The sequence below is a fragment of the Geotrypetes seraphini genome, chromosome 12 (assembly GCF_902459505.1).
Source record: "Geotrypetes seraphini chromosome 12, aGeoSer1.1, whole genome shotgun sequence".
Taxonomy (NCBI): domain Eukaryota; kingdom Metazoa; phylum Chordata; class Amphibia; order Gymnophiona; family Dermophiidae; genus Geotrypetes; species Geotrypetes seraphini.
The window spans coordinates 7,539,550-7,560,490 of NC_047095.1; the positions used below are offsets into that span (position 1 = coordinate 7,539,550).

The 20,941-nt window shown below is 42.5% G+C and overlaps 1 protein-coding gene and 1 long non-coding RNA gene across 2 annotated transcripts; both read left to right on the forward strand.

Annotated features, from left to right (window-relative positions):
- The first annotated feature begins 424 nt into the window (after positions 1–424).
- On the forward strand, positions 425–5,402 carry LOC117346923. Its single transcript, XR_004536681.1, has 2 exons — positions 425–716; positions 5,306–5,402. It is a non-coding gene; the product is annotated as an uncharacterized LOC117346923 (long non-coding RNA).
- An 8-nt stretch (positions 5,403–5,410) lies between these two features.
- Positions 5,411–20,042, forward strand: LOC117346753 (small RNA 2'-O-methyltransferase-like). Its single transcript, XM_033916821.1, has 6 exons — positions 5,411–5,424; positions 14,690–14,802; positions 15,979–16,113; positions 17,284–17,466; positions 19,531–19,708; positions 19,953–20,042. Exons 2-6 carry the CDS (start codon positions 14,789–14,791, stop codon positions 20,040–20,042), a joined length of 600 nt encoding a protein of 199 aa, XP_033772712.1. The 5' UTR covers positions 5,411–5,424; positions 14,690–14,788.
- The last annotated feature ends 899 nt before the right edge of the window (positions 20,043–20,941 follow it).

Here is a 20,941-nt window from a genome sequence, read left to right on the forward strand (position 1 = left end):
TTACAGCAGTAGCGGGAGCAGAATTAAATGGAGCAGGCGGGCAGGCAGAGAGCGGAGTACACGTACCACATGTTGGGAAACCCTGAGCTACACTATCCACTCTTACCACAATCTCTGGCAAGGCGTTCCACAGCTTAACTATTCTCTGAGAGAAAAAAATATTTCCTCCTATTGGTTTTTAAAGTATTTCCCTGTAACTTAATTGAGTGTCCCCTAGTCTTTGTAATTTTGACGGAGTACCCGTTTTACTCCACTCAGGATTTTATAGAATTCAATCATATCTCCCCTGAGCTGAAGGTAAACTTTCTGGCAGCTGACACACAAACTCCCGCTTTCCTTCACGTGCCAACGCAGCGCAGCAGTCACTGAGCGGAGCCTCTGTGCTGGGGAGACCACTCAAAGCTCCGCTCTATCTTAACCCCGCCTTCTCTGTAACAGGAAGCCTACGCGGAAGGAAGGAAGGCACGGGGATACGCCCCTTCCTGCCTACAACGGAAGTTTCTTGGCTGGGAGGCATTCTAACTTGGCAACGGGTGCATTTCGTGCCTGCATACCTTCCGAAGCCCTACCTGTGTTGAAGTCTAAGTTTTCCTTTCTCATCCTCTCCGTGGTCTTTGAAAAGATGGACCGGACAATGGCTGTTGCTCTCATGGATGTCCTGAGGGCTTGAATCAATTTCCCAACTCCCTAGCTCGAGCCAACTCACTCTCCAAGCTGTAAGTTCTTCCATGGCTGCCCGGTGGTTTTTATAGTATATCTATCCACGAGGTTAGGTTTTTGCTAAGAGATCTAGGCTCCCTCTGCAAGTTTTTCTAATAGCTGCTCGTCGATCCCTTCATGCCCCCCCCCCAGCTTAAAAATACCATGGTGGTCCTGCAGACCCCTCCTAACCCCCTCCCAGAAAAAGCTTTACAAAAATTATGTTCCTTTCGATGCATGTGTGTTTAAGCAAGTCGCGCGTGGCTGCTTTAAACTTCTCTTCCAACGCAACTTCCTGTTTCCGGCTGCGTTGGAGGAGAAGTTTGGGGCAGCTACACGAGACTTGTTGAAACGCTCACTCGTGCCGCTGGCAAATAAGGTAAGGGGAAGGAAGGGAGGGGGCTGCAGAACCGCGCCATCGGTGTCCGCGAGCGTTCTCTCACTTCACTGCGGAGACAAGGCCATTCACCGCTCTACGGGGCGGTGAATGGCCTTCTCCCCGTACCCGCGGCGACCACTTATTTTCTCTCCCCGTTTCGGCGGATTATCCGCGACAAGCCGCGGGTAACAGCCACGTGTCATTCTCTAGTTTCTTTCCCCCTTTTCCGGCATTACCTAAACGGTTTACTATCTACTACAACCCGAAAGGAGTCTTCTGGATGAAGGTGTGGCATCAGTGATAACAGTCAAACCTCTGACATTATGAACCTAGTAGATTGTTGGCACAGGACTTATTTGAATGCACCGAAAAGAAACCTTTGGAATTCCCCCTTGCATTTTGCAGCTTCTGATGATATGGTGCCCTGGATACTGCCTCTCAGATTTCTCCGACATCTCCCTACCTACCCCAGCATTTTGGATCTCCCCATAGCACATTCTCTCAAACTGCATCTCTGGAAGAGGCCATTTTGGAAACTGCCCCTCACCCCCCCCCCCCAAGGCACATTGCATCTAATTCCAGTATGCTTATTAAGGAGGAGCCAGAGAGTGAAGCATTTAAAATGCTTCAGCATATGAGCAGATTATTTTGTCTGCTGCTGGTGCAACCTGTGCATTCCTACTAAGCCCAGATAGTGAGGATTTCAAGATTCCTGCATAATTCTAAATGAGGAAATTGAATCAGCATGGGCATCTGTCCTAATAGGGAAGACAGAAGGAATCGGGAATCTTGCTGGGGGACATGAAAAAGTTAATATAGAATTTTTCTAGGGGCTGACAGGGGAGAGAGGAAGCTGAAAGAAGAGAGTATTACAGGGTGTTAAGGTAGGAGAAAACATTTGCTGGGGGGAGGCAGGTGATATATAAGAGGAGGAGGAGAAAATATTTTGGAGGACTGGAGGAGGAATGCAGAAAAACAGAAAATATTCTGGGGCTGAAGGGGGAAGTTGGCAGCACAAAGAATGGGGAGGAAGAATTAGAATGAATTTTCATTTGTGAGGGTGAGAGAGAAAAAGTACATCAGAATGTAGAAAAGATTTTTATACAGCAGAGAGATGACTGATGGACACAGTTCTGGGAGAATAGAGTGAATAATATATATTTTTTTATATTTGATTTTCAAGTTATTAAAATAGTGGCTTTTCTGTACTGTGGGATGAAGGATAGAAAATGAATGTCCAGGGGAGGGAAGCAGGATGCTGCTGCAGATTGTGCCACTTCATGGGCTTTAGGTATCTGGCCAATCAGGCCACTCCCAGTGGATCCCAGAATGCACTGGAAAGGAGGCCTAAGACTCCGGTTGGCCCAGATGCCTAAAGCCCCTCCTATTTATTTTAAATATTTATATTCCACATATCACAAAAATCTATGCAGGTTACAATATACTGTACACATAAATGAATTGATAGATAATATAAGTAAGATTACTTGTGTTATCAGCATTACAACAAGGGATAAAATGTAAAGGGTCATGGATTTTGATATACCGCCTTTCTGTGGGTACTATCAAAAGCAGTTTATATATACAGTGCCCTTTTCATAAGTCTTTGAAGCCTTACATTTTTTCAGAAAGCTTTTGGAAATGTTATGAAGGGGGAGATTGTGTATTTAAAATTTTAGTTTTGTTTTAAATTTTGGACTATAGTTTTATTTTAGTGATTGTATTTTGTTTAGAGAATTAAGTTATTTTCTCTCATGTTTTTACTGGACCTCTTAAAATAAAATATATCTTTAGTGTGGCATTTAAAATTTATTTTATGGAGAGATTCACCTAAGGCGGTGTGTAGCAGTACAGTTTAACATAAAATTACAATTTTATAAACAATATAACAATAGTAAAATGACCAAACATAGCATAAATACAGACAATGAGGTAAACTTGGAAATGACAAATTGAAACGTAACACAAAACGGTATAAAAAATATACATCGTTTAACGGCATTGATCATATAACAAATATACCCCCTCCCCTTTTCACAAAGCCGCGCTAGTGGCTGCTGCATGGTAAACCCCCCGAAGTCCTTTAAATCTCTATGGGCTTCGGAGTAGTTACTGCAGCGGCAGCCACTAGCGTGGCTTTGTAAAAAAAAAAGGGGGGGGAAATCATAAATGTACAATACAAATGATAGCATAACAGCATGGAAAAAAATCAAATAACATAGATACAATTCATTATTATAAAAAATTTAAAATAATAAATATTTAACAAAAAATTACATTACATTACATTACATGCTTATATTCCGCCTGTACCTTGCAGTTCTAAGCGGATTACATCAGAAAGATAGCTGGACATTTCCAGGAAGAGAAATACAATTAAAGAAGTTGGTCCTAGTACAACAAAAAAGATAGCTGGACTTTTCCAGTAAAGGAATACAATTGAAGGCGTAAGGTCTAAAGCAATTTTGATGAGATGATTCTAAGAGGGGGTGAGAGGGGAAACGGGAGGGATTAGGACGTTTGGGTGAATTTCTTGAATAGTAGGGTCTTGATTTCTTTGCGGAAAGCCTTGAGGTCAGTTGAAGATGTCAGTAGGTTGGTGATAGTGGGATCCAGTTTAGCTGCATGTGTTGCTAGTAAGTTGTCATACATCTTTTTGCGTTTAATTCCTTTAAAAGGGGGGTAGGAGAAAGGGGATTGGGTTCTCCTCTGTCTGGTTGAGAGGTTCCTGTTTAGACGGTTGTTTAGGTGGGTGGGTGCCGTTCCGTTTAATGTTTTCAAACAGAGGTTTTTGACCTGTGATAGTACCCTAAACCCCAAATCGGTGTCTTTTCATTGACTGGACTCCAGGGATTCTTTGAGCTCTTTATTCCTCTGGATTCTACTGTGCATCATACAGTACATTGTTTTTAGTGTTCTACATCATTTGTTTGTCCATATAATACAGTGAACATCTTATTATGCAGCCAAGGGGGCAAGTGCAGATATATAGACTGAGACAAGTGAGTAGTACAAAGTTAATTGGAATAAATAGATGGTGTAACTAAATTCATGGCAAGTTATATGTACAGTTACAATGTGTGCAGAAAGCTAGTCCAGGTGCAGAGTGAGTGATAGTCAGTCATCACATGCAAGGCTTGGGCGAAGAGCCAGGCTTTCACTTGCTTTCTAAAGTAGTTAATCTTGAGTTAGATATAGCCTCTCTAGGAACAAGTTCTAGAGCATGGGGGCTCTAGAACTGAGAAGGCTTGCTGGTGTTTCATGTACAATTGTGTTTGATGAGGGTAGAGATAGTGATGTGTCTTGAGAAGACTTCAGAACTCAGTTTCAAAGGTATGTAGAGCTAACTTATTCTTTGTCTGAGTACCTTAAAAACAGAGTTTTAAATTTAGTCTAGTAAGGTACTGGTAGCCAGTATAGTTTTTGCAGGAAAGGTGTGATGTGGTCATGCCACTTGCAGCCTTCTATCAGTCATGCTTTGTGGTTTGACCAGTGTATAGGGCATTCACAGTAGTCCAGTATGCGAAGTGAGTGTGTGTCAAGTTTCAAGTTTAATAAAAATGTGTATATCGCCTATCAGTCTTCTAACATTCCATTCTTTTGAGTTTTAGTCTGTCCTCGTATACCTTATGATGAAGACCACCAATCATTTTAGTAGCCTTCCTCTGAACTGACTCCATCCTGTTTATATCTTTTTGAAGGTGAGGTCTCCAGAAGTTGCACACAATATTCTAAATGAGGTCTCACCAGAATCTTATAGAGCAGCATCAATACCTCTTTTCTCCTACTGGCCATACCTCTCCTTATGCACCCCTAGCATCCTTCTAGCTTTTGCCGTCGCCTTTTCAACCTGTTTGGTCACCTTCAGATCATCACACCCAAGTCCTGCTCCTCTTTTGTGGACAAAAGTTCTTCACCCCCTAAACTGTACCATTCTTTTAGATTTTTGCAGCCCAAATGCATGACTTGCATTTCTTAGCATTAAATCTTGGTCTGAAATTTGGCAGCTATTCTTCAAGCTTTGCAAGATCTTTCTCATGTTATTCACATGTAAAACTGAAATGGCATCTGCAGGCATGATCAAACCTCCTTTAAATTACCAGAGAGCCAGCTAAAGAATGTACAAAATTATATTTTTATGAGATGGTATAGTAAAGCATATTGATATAATAAGTCAAATCACTACTCTGTTATAGAAAGACATTAAGAATATTGTTTCCTTTGTAGTGATCCTGACTTTCTCTTTATTGGTCATCTCATGGAGCCAGTCACCTTCACACCTCCATTATATAAGCAGCGTTACCAATTTGTTAAAAGCTTAGTGGAAAAAACACAACCCTAAAAAGGTGAGTTATTTTTATGGCTTTGAAGATGTAGTAAGCTGTCGGCTTAGAAAGATATAGCTCTTAATAGTCCCTAGGGTTTGTGGTGTTTGGCTTCAGTTATCAACTTTAACAAACACATAATTGAATAAAATAAAAATTAATTGGGAGATAGGCATTATCATCTTAGGCTTGATTCTACACAAGATAGGTGCTTATCACATGATGCCTAACGATGCCTAATATCAAAGTAGGTGTGTTTAGGAGGTGGACAGTGACTTAGGTGCTGCTGGGCATGATTCTCTAAAGCAGTGTTTATCAACAGTATGTGAGCCACTTGTTGGGAGTACGCTGCACTGGCTGCCGCCGAGGATATTGCCTGCCTGCCCACTCTGCCGAAGCCACCAGCAGGGATCCCTCCTTCCTGCCCGCTACCCCTTCACTGAAGCCGCTGCCAGGAATCCCTCCTTCTTGCCCTCCACCGAAGCTGATCCAGAAGGCTTCCCTTTGATGTCAGAGCTGACGTCGGAGGAAAGCCTTCAGGGCAGTAGGGGATCCTAGTTACCTCCTTCCTGCCTTCAGAGGCACTTGTTGGAAGGACGCATCGGCTGCTCTTGCATGCTGCATGTAAATGACCTGGAAACTTTCTCTGCGACGTCAGAGCTGACGTCAGAGGAAGGCTTGTGGGTCAGCCACGTGCAGTGTGTGAACCGCTGCCTGTGCGTCCCTGCAACAACTGCTGCTGAAGACAGAAGGAGCAGCCCAGCTAGACAGCCCTAAAGGAAGTGAGTGCGGCTCGAGCAAGTAAGGGGGAGAGGGGACATAATCTGGGACGAAGGGAGAAAGGAGGGGGGTGAAGGAGCTCATAGTGACATTGGAGGGGCACGATTTTGGGACAAAGGCTGGAAGGAAGGGAGGGTGGCACGAATTTGGGACATAGAAAGGAAGGGAGGAAGGGGGGCACTAGCTAGGGACATAGGGAGGGAGTAGAAAGGGAGAATTGTTGGGTATGAGTGTGTGAGTGAGAGGGCAAGAGATGGTGCACATAGGGAAAGGAAGAAAGAGGAAAATTGAGCATAGAGGGAGAGAGAGGAATGAGGTAGGAGTTGCATAAAGAATATAAGGATGAGAGGGAGAAATTTTGGATATGGCGGTGGAGAAGGAAACAGAGGGACAGATTGAAGGGGATGCAAGGGGGAAGAATGTTGAACATAGTGATAGAGGGAGAGATGTGCATTGTGCTGGAGAGGGCTGATAGAAGGAGAAATGGCATGGGGCTGGTGGGGCAGTGGTGAAAAATGCTGCACATAATCTGGGGGATGAGGGGGGAGAAATAATTGGATGTGGCAGGAGAGGGAGTGGGAGAGATGCACTCTGGATCTCTCTCTCTTTCCCCCACTCCCTTAGCAGCAAGGGAGCGAATGAGAGAAGGACAGTGAGAGAGGGAGACAAGTTGTCAATGGGGGTAGAGGAGAGAGGAAGAAAAGTTGGACTCATGGAGAGACGGAGAGAGGAAGGGGAGGGAATGAGTCCGGAGGCGAGGAAAGCATGCAAGAAAGAAAGACATATTGGATGCACAGTCAGAAGGAAGTGCAACTAGAGGAGACTCATGAAATCACCAGATGATAAAGGTAGGAAAATGATTTTATTTTCAATTTAGTGATCAAAATGTGTCAGTTTTGAAAATTTATATCTGCTGTCTATATTTTGCACTATATTTTATCTATTTTTCTATAGTTGTTACTGACGTGATATTGCATATTTTAAACTCATCTGCCTTGACCTCTTAGAAAACCCCCTTGAATATAAATGATTTAACATTTTCTCTGTGTACAGTGTGCTTTGTGGTTGTTTTTTTTTTTTAATTTTGTGGTTACCATTATGCATTAAGATTATATTGTGTATACATGAAAAATGGATGGAAGAAATTGTATTACAATTAATACTATTTTTGAGGGGGTGGGGTCAGGGGCGGAGCCTGGGCAGGGGTACTCAGTCGATATATTTTAGACTTAGGGGGTACTTGGCTTGAAGAAGTTGAGAAACTGCTTTAAAAGACTTGGGTGCCTATAATGTAGGCCTGTGGGTAATTTCATGTCAACTGGTCCAGTTTCAAGGAGAGTCACCATGCGACATCTTCCGCAGATACAGAAAACATGGCCCAAATAAAGGGGACCCTAACTCTGGACCTAGTTGAGACCATGCCCCAAAACTCTGGATATCTTCATTAGAGGTCCCAGTCAATTTCTGAAATGGTCAGGCAGGGAGCTCTGGACCACTTGACATGAAATGATCCCTGTAAAACCCTGACCTACATTACAGACACCTGAGTTTTAAGATAGGCACCTAAGTGTGATTAACATGCAATAGGTGCTTAACTTGAGGTTCCAATTACAGAATCCAGCTCCAAATGCCTAATTTTAAGAGGTTAGATGCCTAGATCTGCCAACATAGAAACATTAGCCACACTAAGGGCTCTTTTTATCAATCCGCGCTAGCGGGGTTAACACGTGAGATGTTTCATCGCGCGTTAACCCCTGTGCTGGCCTAAAAATTACCACCTGCTCAAGGGAGGCGGCTAGCGCAGTATTACATGCGTTAAACCGCTAGCACAACCTGATAAAAGGAGCCTTAAGTTTATTTGTTTAAAAATGGGTCAGGGTGGGGCCAAGTCGGGAGAATGATGTTAGATGCTCAGCACTGATTTCATTTAATAAATCAGCTCAAAAATGTAGGTTGCTGAAATCAGTCCTAATTTAGGTACTTACCGTAATATATTCAAATATAACCGAGATAACCTCCCCCCCTAAAAAAAGGAGGGGAAAAAGGTTGCCTCGAATATAAACTGGGGGGTGGGGTTATATTTCAAGTGCCCTGCCTTGCACCCAGCCCTCCTTTCTTCCCTTCTTCTTTCCCAGCCTCTGTTGCCCACTGCAGGCCTGCCTGAAGCCCTGTGGTCCAGCGGTGAGCCGGGACACGAGTGATCCTTCTGCATCCTGTTTGGTCAACTCTAAACTATCCTGGCCTGCCTCCCTCCCGCTTTGCAGCAGCCATTTTGATTGCAGTTTTCACAGGGCAGGAGTGTAGGAAGATCATTCACCTGTCCTATTTTACCACTAGCCACCAGAGCTTTAAAGGTCTAGAGGGGTCAGGGAGGTGGGAATAGTTTAAAGTCGTCTGGTATAGGACATGGAAAAGGATTGTATCCTGTTATGGCTCACCCGCTGAACATCAGGTTTCAGGTAGGCCTAACAACAGCTCCGGGCAGAGGGGAGGCACAGACCAAAGGGAAATCAAATACAGTATAAACCGAGATCCCCATTTTTGGCCCAAAATTCTCTGTTTATATTCAAGAATATATGGTGACTTAATTTTTTAAGTAAAGGTACTCAACCAACTCGAGACTCTGTGTGAATTTCATTATATTTGAAACCATGAGTTTTCACATGGTTCATTCATATTTCAAATCATGAGGTCCTATTCTATTAAAATTATTATTTTACTTTGATCCAGAATGTCACTTGAACACATTGAAGGCTTGCAAACCACTTACATTAGTCCAGGGCACTTATGATCTATTGTTCTTTACCTAGCTTCCCCTATAGATTTTGGTCAGAATTTTAAAAGTACAGTGATAATTTTAGTAATAGTACAACATCCTCTCCTCCTCGCGCTTCTATCAATGTTAATTAGGATGAACCCTCTAATAGAGTTCATCTTCACAGTTGTGGACTTTATCCAGAATTGACCCTTCAACTCCTACCAGTGGTGCTGATTTCTTCCTTACCACCAACTGAGAATGGTAATTACGGACCTTGGAAATTAATGCTGTAGTGAACCCTAGAACACAGTGATATAGCTGGGAAATAGGATAAAATAAAACTGGACATCATATCCAGTCTGGAGGACTTCAAGGTCCATATGAAGGAAAGGGAGGGAGGAGGTGCTGAATTCTGGCACCCAAGGAGATGTGATGACCATATGCCTACATTCCCATAGAATTGAAAGGGTTGAAATCCACAAATACAGGCAGCTTCATCTGAGCACATAAAGTGTGGGTCAGTGTGTGGGAACTGCCACTAATCCAGCAGTGGACTGAATGTGAATTTATGAATTTATGGAGTATGCAGGAAGCTTTGTTCAAGCACTGGGATGATCCTCTTACAGGTGATGAGGGTCTTCCCAGCATAGGCTATATTAGTGCTGTAGTACAGGAGATTAGCCCCCTTTTCTCTGGGCTAAAATATCAGCCATAATAGGAGCCTTGTGAAGGATCTGTTTGTTTCCAAAATCACCAATACTAGGTTTCAGCAGTAGATGACGGTCCTGGCTAAAGTGAGAAGGGAATTGTTCTCTGCCTTCCCAGCTGTGTCTTCAACATTCTTCAGCCAAATTTAGCAAATTATTTTACTTGTTCCTAAAACAGAGTGCCTGTGCAGCTTAAATGTCCCCATTGGAGAAGCAATTTGGAACCAATGCAATCAGATTTGGTGTCCCTTCAGGAAAGACAGGAGTTAGCGGGAGAGCTAGGAGAAGGGGCTGCCCAATAAATAATATCCTTTCATGGTATGCCTTATGAGAGAGAAGATTTATTTGTCATACTGCAAGCTTTGGAGCTTTGAACTTAGAAGCTTCTTGGGAGTTGGTGTAGTGGACAGGGCACTTGACATATCTTTTCCTTCAACAACTCTGAAGGATACTTGAATATTTAAAGTTGTTTTCCTGTTGCACGATACTCTTTTTTGACTTGGCTTCAGGTCATGGATAGATGACCTGACGTTTTCTGTATAGTTCTCTGAATGAATGCAGAAATCATGGTTCAAATGATGGACAGTCCAGGTACTGATTCAGAAAATCAACATGATAGCTCCACCATTATGTATGACATTCTGGAAGATATTCTTTCTTTGGAAGGCAGGTATTTGGCAAATACTAAATAAAAAATTTAAGAACATATGAATAGCCTTACTTGACCCTTCTAGCCGAGTATCCCATCTTCATGGTAGTCAATCCAGGTCACAAGTACCTGATCAAAGCCCAAATAGTAGCAACATTCCATGCTACTATTCCAGGGCAAGCAGTGGTTTCTCCCATGTCTGTTTCAATAGCAGACTATGGACTTTTCCTCCAGGAACTTGTCCAACCCTTTTTTAAAACCAGCTATACTAACCACATTCTGCAATGCGTCCAGAGCTTAACTGAGTGAAAAAATATTTCCTCCTATTGGTTTTAAAAATATTTCCCTGTAACTTTGAGTGTCCCCTAATCTTTGTAAATTTTTGATGTGTAAAAATTAAATTCACTTGTACCCATTCTACACCACTCGGATTTTGTAGATTTCAATCATGTCTCCCTTCAGCTTTCTTTTTTCCAAGCTGAAAAGTTCTAACTTCTTTAGTCTTTCCTTATACGAGGAGAGTTCCATCCCCTTTATCATCTTGGCTGCTCTTCTTGAACCTTTTCTAGTTCCACTATATCTTTTTTGAGCTAAAGCGATCAGAATTGAATACTTGATGTAAGGTCACACCATGGAGCAATACAGAGGCATTATAACATTTTTAGTCTTGTTTACCATCCCTTTTCTAATAATTCCTAGCATCTTGTTTGCATTTTTGGCTACTGCTGCACTTTAGAACATAAGAATAGCCTTACTGGTCAGACCAATGGTCCATCAAGCCCAGTAGCCTGTTCTCACGGTGGCCAATCCAGGTCACTAGTACCTGGCCAAAACCCAAGGAGTAGCAATATTCCATTCTACCGATACAGGGCAAGCAGTGGCCTCCCTCGTGTCTTTCTGAATAACAGACTATTGACTTTTCCTCCAGGGTTGACGGTCAGTCTAGAAGAGGTATGCAGACAGATTGATAGGCTTAAAAACAATAAATCCCCGGGACCGGACAGCATCCACCCGAGGGTAATCAAGAATTGAAAGGGGTTATATCTGAACTGCTTCAACTAATAGCCAATCTGTCAATCAAATCAGGAAAGATTCCGGAAGACTGGAAAGTGGTGAATGTTACTCAGATCTTAAAGAAAGGTTTGAGGTGAGATCCGGGAAACTACAGACCAGTGAGTCTGACTTTGGTCCTGGGAAAGATGATAGAGGCGCTGATAAAGGACCGCATCATCGATCACTTTGACGGAAACAAAATGATGAGGACCAGCCAGCACGGCTTCAGCAAAGGAAGATCTTGCTTGACAAACTTACTACACTTCTTCGAGGGAGTAAATAGGCAGATAGACAAGGGTGACCCAGTCAACATCGTATATCTAGATTTTTAGAAGGCGTTTGACAAATTCCCACATGAACGTCTACTTAAAAATTGCAAGCCATGGAATCGAGGGTGATACACTCACGTGGATTAAAAACTGGTTGGCGGGTAGGAAACGGAGAGTGGGGGGTAAATGGATAATACTCAGACTGGAAAAGCGTCATGAGTGGAGTGCCACAGGGTTTGGTGCTCGGGCCTGTGCTCTTCAAACATATTTATAAATGACCTAGTAATTTGCACAAAAAGTGAGGTGATAAATCTGTGGACGATACAAAGTTATTCAGAGTAGTGAAGACACAGAAGGATTGCGAAGGCCTACAACCAGACATAAACACACTCGAGGAATAGGCTGCGAAATGGCAAATGAGGTTCAAAGTGGATAAGTGCAAGGTGATGCATGTCGGTAACACAAATCATATGCATGAATACAGGATGTCCAGTGCTATACTCGGAGAGAGCCCCCAGGAAAGAAACTTGGGAATACTTGTACTTAAGTCAATGAAACCGTCCGTGCAATGAGCAACGACGGCGAAAAGGGCAAACAGAATGCTATGAATGATTAAGAAGGGGATCACAAACAGATCTGAAAAGGTTATCATGCCGTTGTACTGGGCCATGGTAATCCCCCACCTGGAATACTGCGTCCAACACTGGTTGCCATACATGAAAAAGGACATAGTACTACTCGAAAGGGTCCAGAGAAGAGCAACAAAAATGGTTAAGTGACTGGAGGAGTTGGCGGACAATGAGAGGCTAGAGAAACTGGGCCTCTTCTCCCTTGAAAAGAGGAGACTGAGAGGGGACATGATCGAAACATTCAAGATACTGAAGGAAATTGACTTAGAGAAAGAGAGATTGTTCACCCTCTCCAAGGTGAAGTGAACGAGAGGGCACTCGTTAAAGTTAAAAGGGAATAGATTCTGTACAAATGTAAGGAATTTCTTCACCTAGAGAATGGTAGAAATCTGGAACACTTTTCCAGAGGCTGTTATAGGGGAAAGCACCCTTCAGGGATTCAAGAAAAGGTTGGATAAGTTCCTGCTGGAACAGAACATACCCAGGTAAGTCTAGACTCAAATAAGGCACTGGTCTTTGACCTAAAGGCTGTCGCGTGAGCAGACATTTATGCTTGGAGGTATTTTTGTAACCCTCTCTATCATATCTCCCCTCTCCCACCTTTCTTCCAAAGCTACAGCATTGTAAGGAGTTGAGGATGAAAAGTACAACATACTGTATATTTCGCTCCATAAGACGCACCGGACCATAAGACGCATCTTAGATTTAAAGTAGAAAACCAGATAAAAAACCCATTCTGAACCAAATTGTGTACTAATATATACCAGCTCTGCACCCAGCCCCCTCACTCTCTGCCAGGCTCTGCACCCAACCCCACACTCCTTGCCAGGCTTTGCACCCTGTCTCCCCTTTCCTGCCAGGCTGTTCCTTTCATTTTTCATATACACACAATACACACAGCAGATATCAAAACGGACACATTTTGATCACTAAATTGAAAATAAAATCATTTTTCCTACCTTTGTTGTCTGATGATTTCATGAGTCTTCTTCCTTCATTTCTTTCTTCCTGCCTTTCTTCACTCAGGTCCAACAATTGTCCGTTTCTATTCCCTCCCTCCTATGTCCTAAGTTTGTGCCCCCTCACTGCCTTCCAGCCTTTGCCCTCCCTGCCGCACCAGAGCCTGCGTTCCTCTCTCCTGCTGCGCTGAAGTCTGCTTATCCTCCACTGATTCCTCCTCCTCTGGCCCCATTCCGCCACTGTGCTGCAACTCCAGGAAGGTAATGGAAGGGCCAGCGTGCAGTGATTGCACGTCACCAGCCCACAAGTCTTATCTCGACATCAGAACTGACGTCAGGGGAAGGCTTTTTGCCGGTGACGTGCAATCGCTGCACGCTGGCCCTTCCCTTCCTGGAGTTGCAGCAAAATGGCAAGCAGCGGCGGTCAGCAGGGAGCAGGAGTAGCGGCGGCAGGCAGGCGGGGAGCAGTGGCGGGGGCGGGCAGCAGTCAGCTCGTGTACTCCCAATGAGTGGGACATTTTAAAAAGGTACAAAGGGGTGGGTGGGGGTGTTTAAAAAAGTTACCTTCGCTTCATAAGATGCACTGAAATTTCCACCCAATTTGGGTGGCAAAAAGTGCGTTTTATGAAAGGATTTTTATGTTGCTGTGACTGGTAACTTTTTTCCTTTGACCTACTTTTTGAAAGCAAAGGTTTTGAAATTGCTGTTTGTGTATATCCTTTAATGATCACTATGTTTGGCCTAGCTATACCAAATTTTCCAGACATGTTGAGGGGATATGAGAATGCAGACAGGGGTGGAGTTTTTTGGGAAACAGACAGTGTGTTTTTTAAGAGAGAGATCCACCTTTTATCGGGCCAGCTTAAGATAGTTGAATGCTGAAGCACACATTGGTTCCTTCCGAAAAGAATCAAGTTTGACCCAAGAGCTTTATGGCTATGAGAACTTTACTTAGGGCCTTATCCGATTTATGGCACCCAAAAAATTAGCATCGACTAGAATAGCGCTTAGTGTGATTCTGAAGGGTGTGTATACCTTTTATAGAATTGCACAAAGAGGCTGAACATTGCAAAACTTTTAGGCCCACCATTTAGGCAAGCAAAAACCAGGCCTAAATGCCTTTGTCTAAGCTGTGCATGAATTAGACGTATTCTGTAACAATTCACATAACTTTTAGGAGTGCCCACGATCTACCTCTGGCCATGCCCTCTTTTCAAATTTGTTTGCTGGAACTGGTGAATAATTTTTATAGACTTGTGCTTTCCCAAGTTGTGTGTGTAACTTTTAACTAATGCCAGTTAGCATCAATTATGGGGTATCTGTCTAATCAGTGCTGATAATTGGCAATTAAGTTGTTTGTGCTGATTGGCATGCACTACTTAAGGTGCCATATACAGAATTTGGAGCTACTGTGTAATATTCAAGAAATAATAGAATAGAAGACTGAGATTCAATGATACATTTATTTAATCTAATTTACAGGTAGCAGACTTGGGTTGCAGTGAATGTTCACTGCTATGGAAGCTGAAGTTCTGCAGCTCAATCGAGGTGCTTGCAGGAGTCGACATCAGTGAAGATGTGATGAAGGAGAAGATGTAATACTTTAAGTATTATTTATCCCCTTAGAGAGTAGTACATAGAAGCTAGATAATACAGAAAGTTCAAAGACAGCCATGCCACTATCGCCATGCTGAAGTAAGGTCATATTTGGAATTTATTAGAATGGAGTGGAGGAGGAGCCTAGGAGGCTTGAACAAGAGAAACAAGGTTTGAGTCCCACTGACACTGCTTGTGGCCTTGGGCAAGTCACTTGCTCTTCCATTGCCTCAGGTACAAACAGATTTTAAGCCCTCCTAGGGACAGGGAAATGTACCCTCATCTTGAGCGACCACTGGAAAAGCGTGAGCTAAATACTAGTGGAGGAGAGTAGCCTATTGGTTAGTGCAGTAGCTTGAGAACCAGGTGAACTAGGTTCAATTATCACTGCAGCTCCTTGTGACTGGACAAGTCACTCAACGCTTCATTGTCTCAGGTACAAAATAAGTACCTGTATATACAAGGACCATTAAATAATTTACCTGAGTATGAAAGAAAGTAGCAAGCATGTTGAAACAAGTCTGTGCAGGTTTTCAGGATATCCACAATGAATATGCATGAAATAAATTTGCATATAATGGAGGCAGTGTATGCAAATCAAGTTTATGCATATTCATTGTGGATATCCTGAAAACCTGACTGGCAAGGGGGGTACACCAGGATCGAGTTGAGAAACACTGTTCTAGTATACTGTATTTGGTTCCTTGTCCAGTCTTGCTTGATGCAGGTTGAAGAGAGGCAGGGGCTAAGCCACTAGGAGCATTAGCAGCATTATACTTGTGACTGTAAAAACAAGGGACATTTAGCAATTCCTCATCTGAAGCACTCCTTCCAAAACTTTGTACAGCTTTTTGACTGGTCTTTAAATGTCTGCTCATTGAGTACTCTTTCCTCCCTCCCTCTTCCCCCCCCCCCCACTACAGTTGTCTGTTTTTGTACCCAGATCTGGCTGTCCTGAGGAGCTGAGCCCAGGAATGAAACCTGCATTTCCTGTACGGCAGGGCAGTGCTGCTGGACCACTAACCAGCCCATGTGGGTTTTTTTATCGTCATGGACAAACAATTTCTAATGCATACAGCAGCACTGTTCAGACGTGTATATGAAACTCAATACTTGTTTTCAGAAGGATGCATAACATTTTCACTAAACTAAAACCAAAATGCTTGTTTTTTTAGGCATACACTGTCTCCCCTTCCTTGTGAGTACCTACAACCCAGTTGGAGATCTCTAGTTATTACCTTGTACCAAGGCTCAGTAGCAGAAAAAGATCCTAACCTGCTTGGTTTTGATATGATAACATGCATTGAATTGTGAGTATTAAGGCGAAAAACATTTCAGTTCTCATTAGTAAGGTAAAATACTAGATGTGTAGCATAACTTACAAAGCATCTCCTTTTGAAAACATGATCTATGAAGCACGCACTGGGGTTTATCTAGGTTTCTTGAGAGACTAAAGCATGGAATGCTGCTACTATTTGGGTTTTTGCCAGGTACTTGTGACTTGGATTGACCTCCGTGAAGACGGGATACTGGGCTAGATGGACAATTGGTCTGTCCCAGTAAAGCTATTCTTCTTTTATTCTACCAATGAGAATAAGGAGATATAGAGGCCTATATATTAGATTTTGCATTAATGTGACATGTTTAGTGCAATATTCAAACTAAAGGACATAAAACCCATGGTGAATACTACACTGAGCAATTTTACCATAGCAGCTAATTCATTTATAGAAGTATTCCTGCCACCGGTAAGGTGTTATCTAGTTCTGAGCCTTAATGACCTATTGCTGCATCTCTACTCCCAATCTACTGTCCTGAAAATTTATAGGCAGGCAGAAGGAGCAATGTCACTGATAATTCTGCATGGAGGAAACAATATGATTAGAGATTAACATGAATATGTGTGCTGATTTAAAAATTTCTTAAACTTCCATTTAGTTAATGGTGGCATATATAGTACTGAAAAAGTGCCAGAATAAGTGTGCACATTTTACTTTCTATTCTTTAAAAACCTCCCACCCCTTTTTTTTTTTTTTTTTACAAAACTGCATGCCTGCACACTGAATGCTCTGTGCTGTTCCTGACACTCAGAATTCCTATGAGGGGGAGAGTGTGGCGCAGTGGTTAAAGCTACAGCCTCTGTACCCTGAAGTTGGGGGTTCAGACCCATGCTGCCCTGTGAACCCTGGACAGGTCACTTGGTTCCCCCCCATTGCCCCAGGTACATTAGATGGATTATGGGCCCCCCAGGACAGACAGGGAAAATGCTTGAGTACCTGTAAAATGCTTGTAAAACTGTTCTGAGCTCCCCTGGGATAATGATATAGAAAATTGAATGAATAAATAAATAAAAACTTTACAGAAGTAATTTTTATCACCAATTTAATGTCAGGGTCTCAGGATTTATAGAGCACTTCATTTACAAAGGATATTGTCTGGCTGTCTTACTTACAATGCGTCGCCAATATTACCCTCTTCAGAATAGAGCACCTGGAAGCAAAGGAATTAGCAGCTTTCCCAGAAGTGATATTTGGTTTTTGGGCTCCAATCATGGTGGTGATCAGTACACCAAACTCTGAATTTAACAGTTTACTTCCTGGAGTGAGTCTATTCAGGCATCTGGACCACAAATTTGAATGGAACAAGAAAGAGTTTGAAAGCTGGTAAGTCTGATCACATACCTTGTTTTAGATTGGTTTCGTAATATGAAATGTCACTGCCAGCAAAGGGAAAATTTTAAGTAGAACCAGTTTTGATTTGTAGAGCATATGATGGAAAATTAATCATTACCATAAAAGTAGTTTTCTTTCTTTTGCCTCACATTATCACTAAAAAGTAGAGACATTATGATGTATGGGGCGAACTCATTCGGGCTGCAGTGATTGCCCATATATGAGTTGAAAGCTTGGGGAATACTGTTACAAACCTGATATATCTATTTCAGTTCCCCAGTACAGTGTTCCCCCGGTTTTCGCGGTCCCGGTCATTAGCGGTATTTTCTAACTGCGAATCGCCGACAAGAAGAGGGCAGCGGGAGAGGCAGAAGAGAGCAGCCGGAGCGCCGCGAGTGCAGGAAATCACTTGCGGTACTCTCAGACTGCCTCTTCCTGCACGAAGTCGGGCCTTATCCAATCAGGAGCTGCTTTGATATGCAGCTCCTGATTGGATAAGGCCCGACTTCGTGCAGGAAGAGGCGGTCGGAGCGTACCGCAGTGATTTCCTGTACTCACAGCGCTCCAGCTGCTCTCCTGCTGCCCTCTCCCGCTGCCCTCTTCAGACGCCCCCATGAAAAACCGTATATTTGCGGTTTTTCGAGATTCGCAGGGGTTCCTGGAACGGAACCCCCGCGAATCTCAGGGGAGCACTGTACTGAGGTCTCTTCCATAGACATTTATGTTAGGTGAGATATAGGTATGGTATCACATCACCCTCCCCTCCTTGGGGTATATGGTGAGAGGTGTCTCTCTCTCCATATAATTTGATGACTTTTTGGTATTTTGTTTAAGGTTTTTGGCAATATTAGGTTTTTTTTGTTTTTTTACGCTTTCATTGAGACACAACCCTCTTGTCTAGAATGTCTTACCTATCTACTGGAAAGGAGCTTACCAGAGTAAGTACATAATCTCCTTTTAGCTCTTTCCCAGTCCTCAGTTATTGCCAGAAGAGAGAGCATTACACAAACTAAAGAAATCCAAATAGTAAAAATAAATTGAAAAAACTGAAGATTCAAGTCATTTCAGAAGTGAGCTAAATGGAATCTAGTGTAGTGCACTTAAGAATGACTACCCTGAACAATGTGATAATTTAAAACCAAAGTTACTGATGAGACTTGGATGTAAGAAATTTCTTGTTTTTTAACTAAAAATTTATAAGGAAATTTCCAAATGAATAAAGATACCTCATGACCGTAGGCCTCATTATACTATTCTGCCATCTGAGATGTTAGCTACATCAGGAAAATTTTTAGGGCTCCTTTTACGAAGCCGCGTTAGTGGCTTTATCGCATGCACCTTTTTAGCGCGCAACTACCACCTGCTCAAGAGGTGGTAGCGGCTAGCGCAGCCGGCAAATTAGCACACGCTATTACGCGCATTAAACCGCTAATGCAGCTTCGTAAAAGGAGCCCTTAACTTCAAAAACTTTATTCAGTGATAGAGAACTTTCAGCTTCATTTTCATCTGTTGAAGGTTTGTGTAATTTTTTTGCAAGCATAGTTTTTTTTTTTTTGTTTGTTTCTTCCCTTGACCCCCACAAAGATAGCCGGCTATTTCCCGTTGAATATCTCACTCATCAGATTTGCCATTGACTGGCTATGTCATGTGACATAGCCAGTCACCCCCAATATTCTGTGGCTGTCCGGCTAAGACCAGCAGTTGTAGATCTGCTTTTTTAGGCAGATCTATATTTTGCCACTTTGCCTTAGCTGACCATTCCGTAAATATCAGCTTGGCCAGCTAAGTTCAAGGTGGTGAACTTTGACCTGAATATTCAATGCCTATTGCTGGATATGGCCCTTGCATTGAATATCTGTGATCGCCTCCCACGGTCTATGTATAGGGCCCTATGTTTTTATTTCTCTGGCTTCCAATAAACCAAATTATCTAAGATAAAACTATGGAAACGGGAAATCTGAGGAAAGAGAATTTGGTTGTGCACTTTACAGTGCAGGTGTGTTTTTTTTGCTATTTGGTAAAGTTAAATATAATAGTATGGTGGTTTAATTTTAGGGCTTTGGAGGCGGCTGATTGCTATGGCTATACAGTGGAGTTTACTGGTGTTGGAAAACCACCTCCTGGAGCAGAGAGTGTTGGATATTGTACCCAAATAGGTATATTTGTGAGAAACTATGTGGAAACGGCTGAAATTGTTAAACATAAGATGACCACAAATCATGTTTACAAAACTGTAAGTATTCATTATACACCTTATGAACAGTACATCTTAATGGTCTTATACTCACATTTAATTTTAAAATGATGATTATATAAAAAGGTCCTGAATGTGGCTGTTTGAAAACTTCATTGTGATTGACTGCTAAGTCAAGTGTTTGATTCTTGGAAGTATTAATGTGACTCTGCCATATTCCTCTGTGTTTTGTTATTGCAATATTAGATTACATTGGTATTTATGGATTTCTAATATGCCCCAGGAGGAGTTCAGTGCAATTTACAATTTAGAAGAGCCTGGCCATGTCAGCAAAACAGATTCAAATACAGGACATAAATATGATCCAAGTTAGAGGTCATGTTTTCAATCCCATCCTGTTCATATATATTCAGAATATCTCTTCATATTCTTGCATTATATTTTGCCTAGAGTTCCAGTATATGCAGATTTCTTATGCCTATTCATTGTGAATAATCTGAAAGCTTACCTGGCTTTTGGGTCAAAGAACAAATTTGTGAAGCACTACTTCACAGTACTACTCAAACAGTCGAGTCTCTCAACCTTTACTTTAATTCTTCACAGTAACATTTTTTTTTCCTGAGGTGATTTTATATTCAAATATATTTTATTAGTTTTCAACCAGAAAGTCCAGAAACAAACAAGTCTAATAGGCAGAGTCAACTACTAATACAGAACTTCAACCTCACCCCCCAAAACCCTCCCCCCCTCAAGAGTCCAGTGCCATGGTGAAGCTGAGGGTCCATTTTAAAGATTCAACAATCTACTGAGGGCATATGGTGTAAGATCCAACCAGAAACACTCCCAGGTCTGACAGAATCTACAACCCAGACTGCAGTCTAGGTCACCCACCAATCTCCGCTCCAGTGTTGCGTGTATTATCATCAAGGATCTCCATTGAGCATATGTTGGGGGATCCCGGGATAGCCAGTTAGAGAGTATTGCTTTCTTTCCCAACAGAAGCGCTCTGGTGACGAAGGCTGTCATCCCCTTAGGTTTAGGGGAGGCTATATTGTAGTAGCCAAAAATTGCTCTCGGCTGCGGGAGCCAGCGCCTCCCCAAAGTAATGAAATGTAGTGTCCTAAATGTCTCCAAAACTAGAATTTTGGGGCAGGTCCAAAGCATATGACCCAAAGAAGCATGAGCCCGATCACATTTTGGGCAAGCATGAGATGCAGTAATCCCCATTCGGGCTGCTCGTTCCGGGGAAATATAGAGTCTCAAGACAATCTT

Bases quoted from the DNA above. Each gene is read 5' to 3' on its own strand.
- LOC117346753 (XM_033916821.1), top strand. The intron at 16,114-17,283 runs GTGAGTATTAAG...TACCCTCTTCAG, and splicing joins ATGATAACATGCATTGAATT to AATAGAGCACCTGGAAGCAA. The intron at 17,467-19,530 runs GTAAGTCTGATC...GTTTAATTTTAG, and splicing joins AAGAAAGAGTTTGAAAGCTG to GGCTTTGGAGGCGGCTGATT.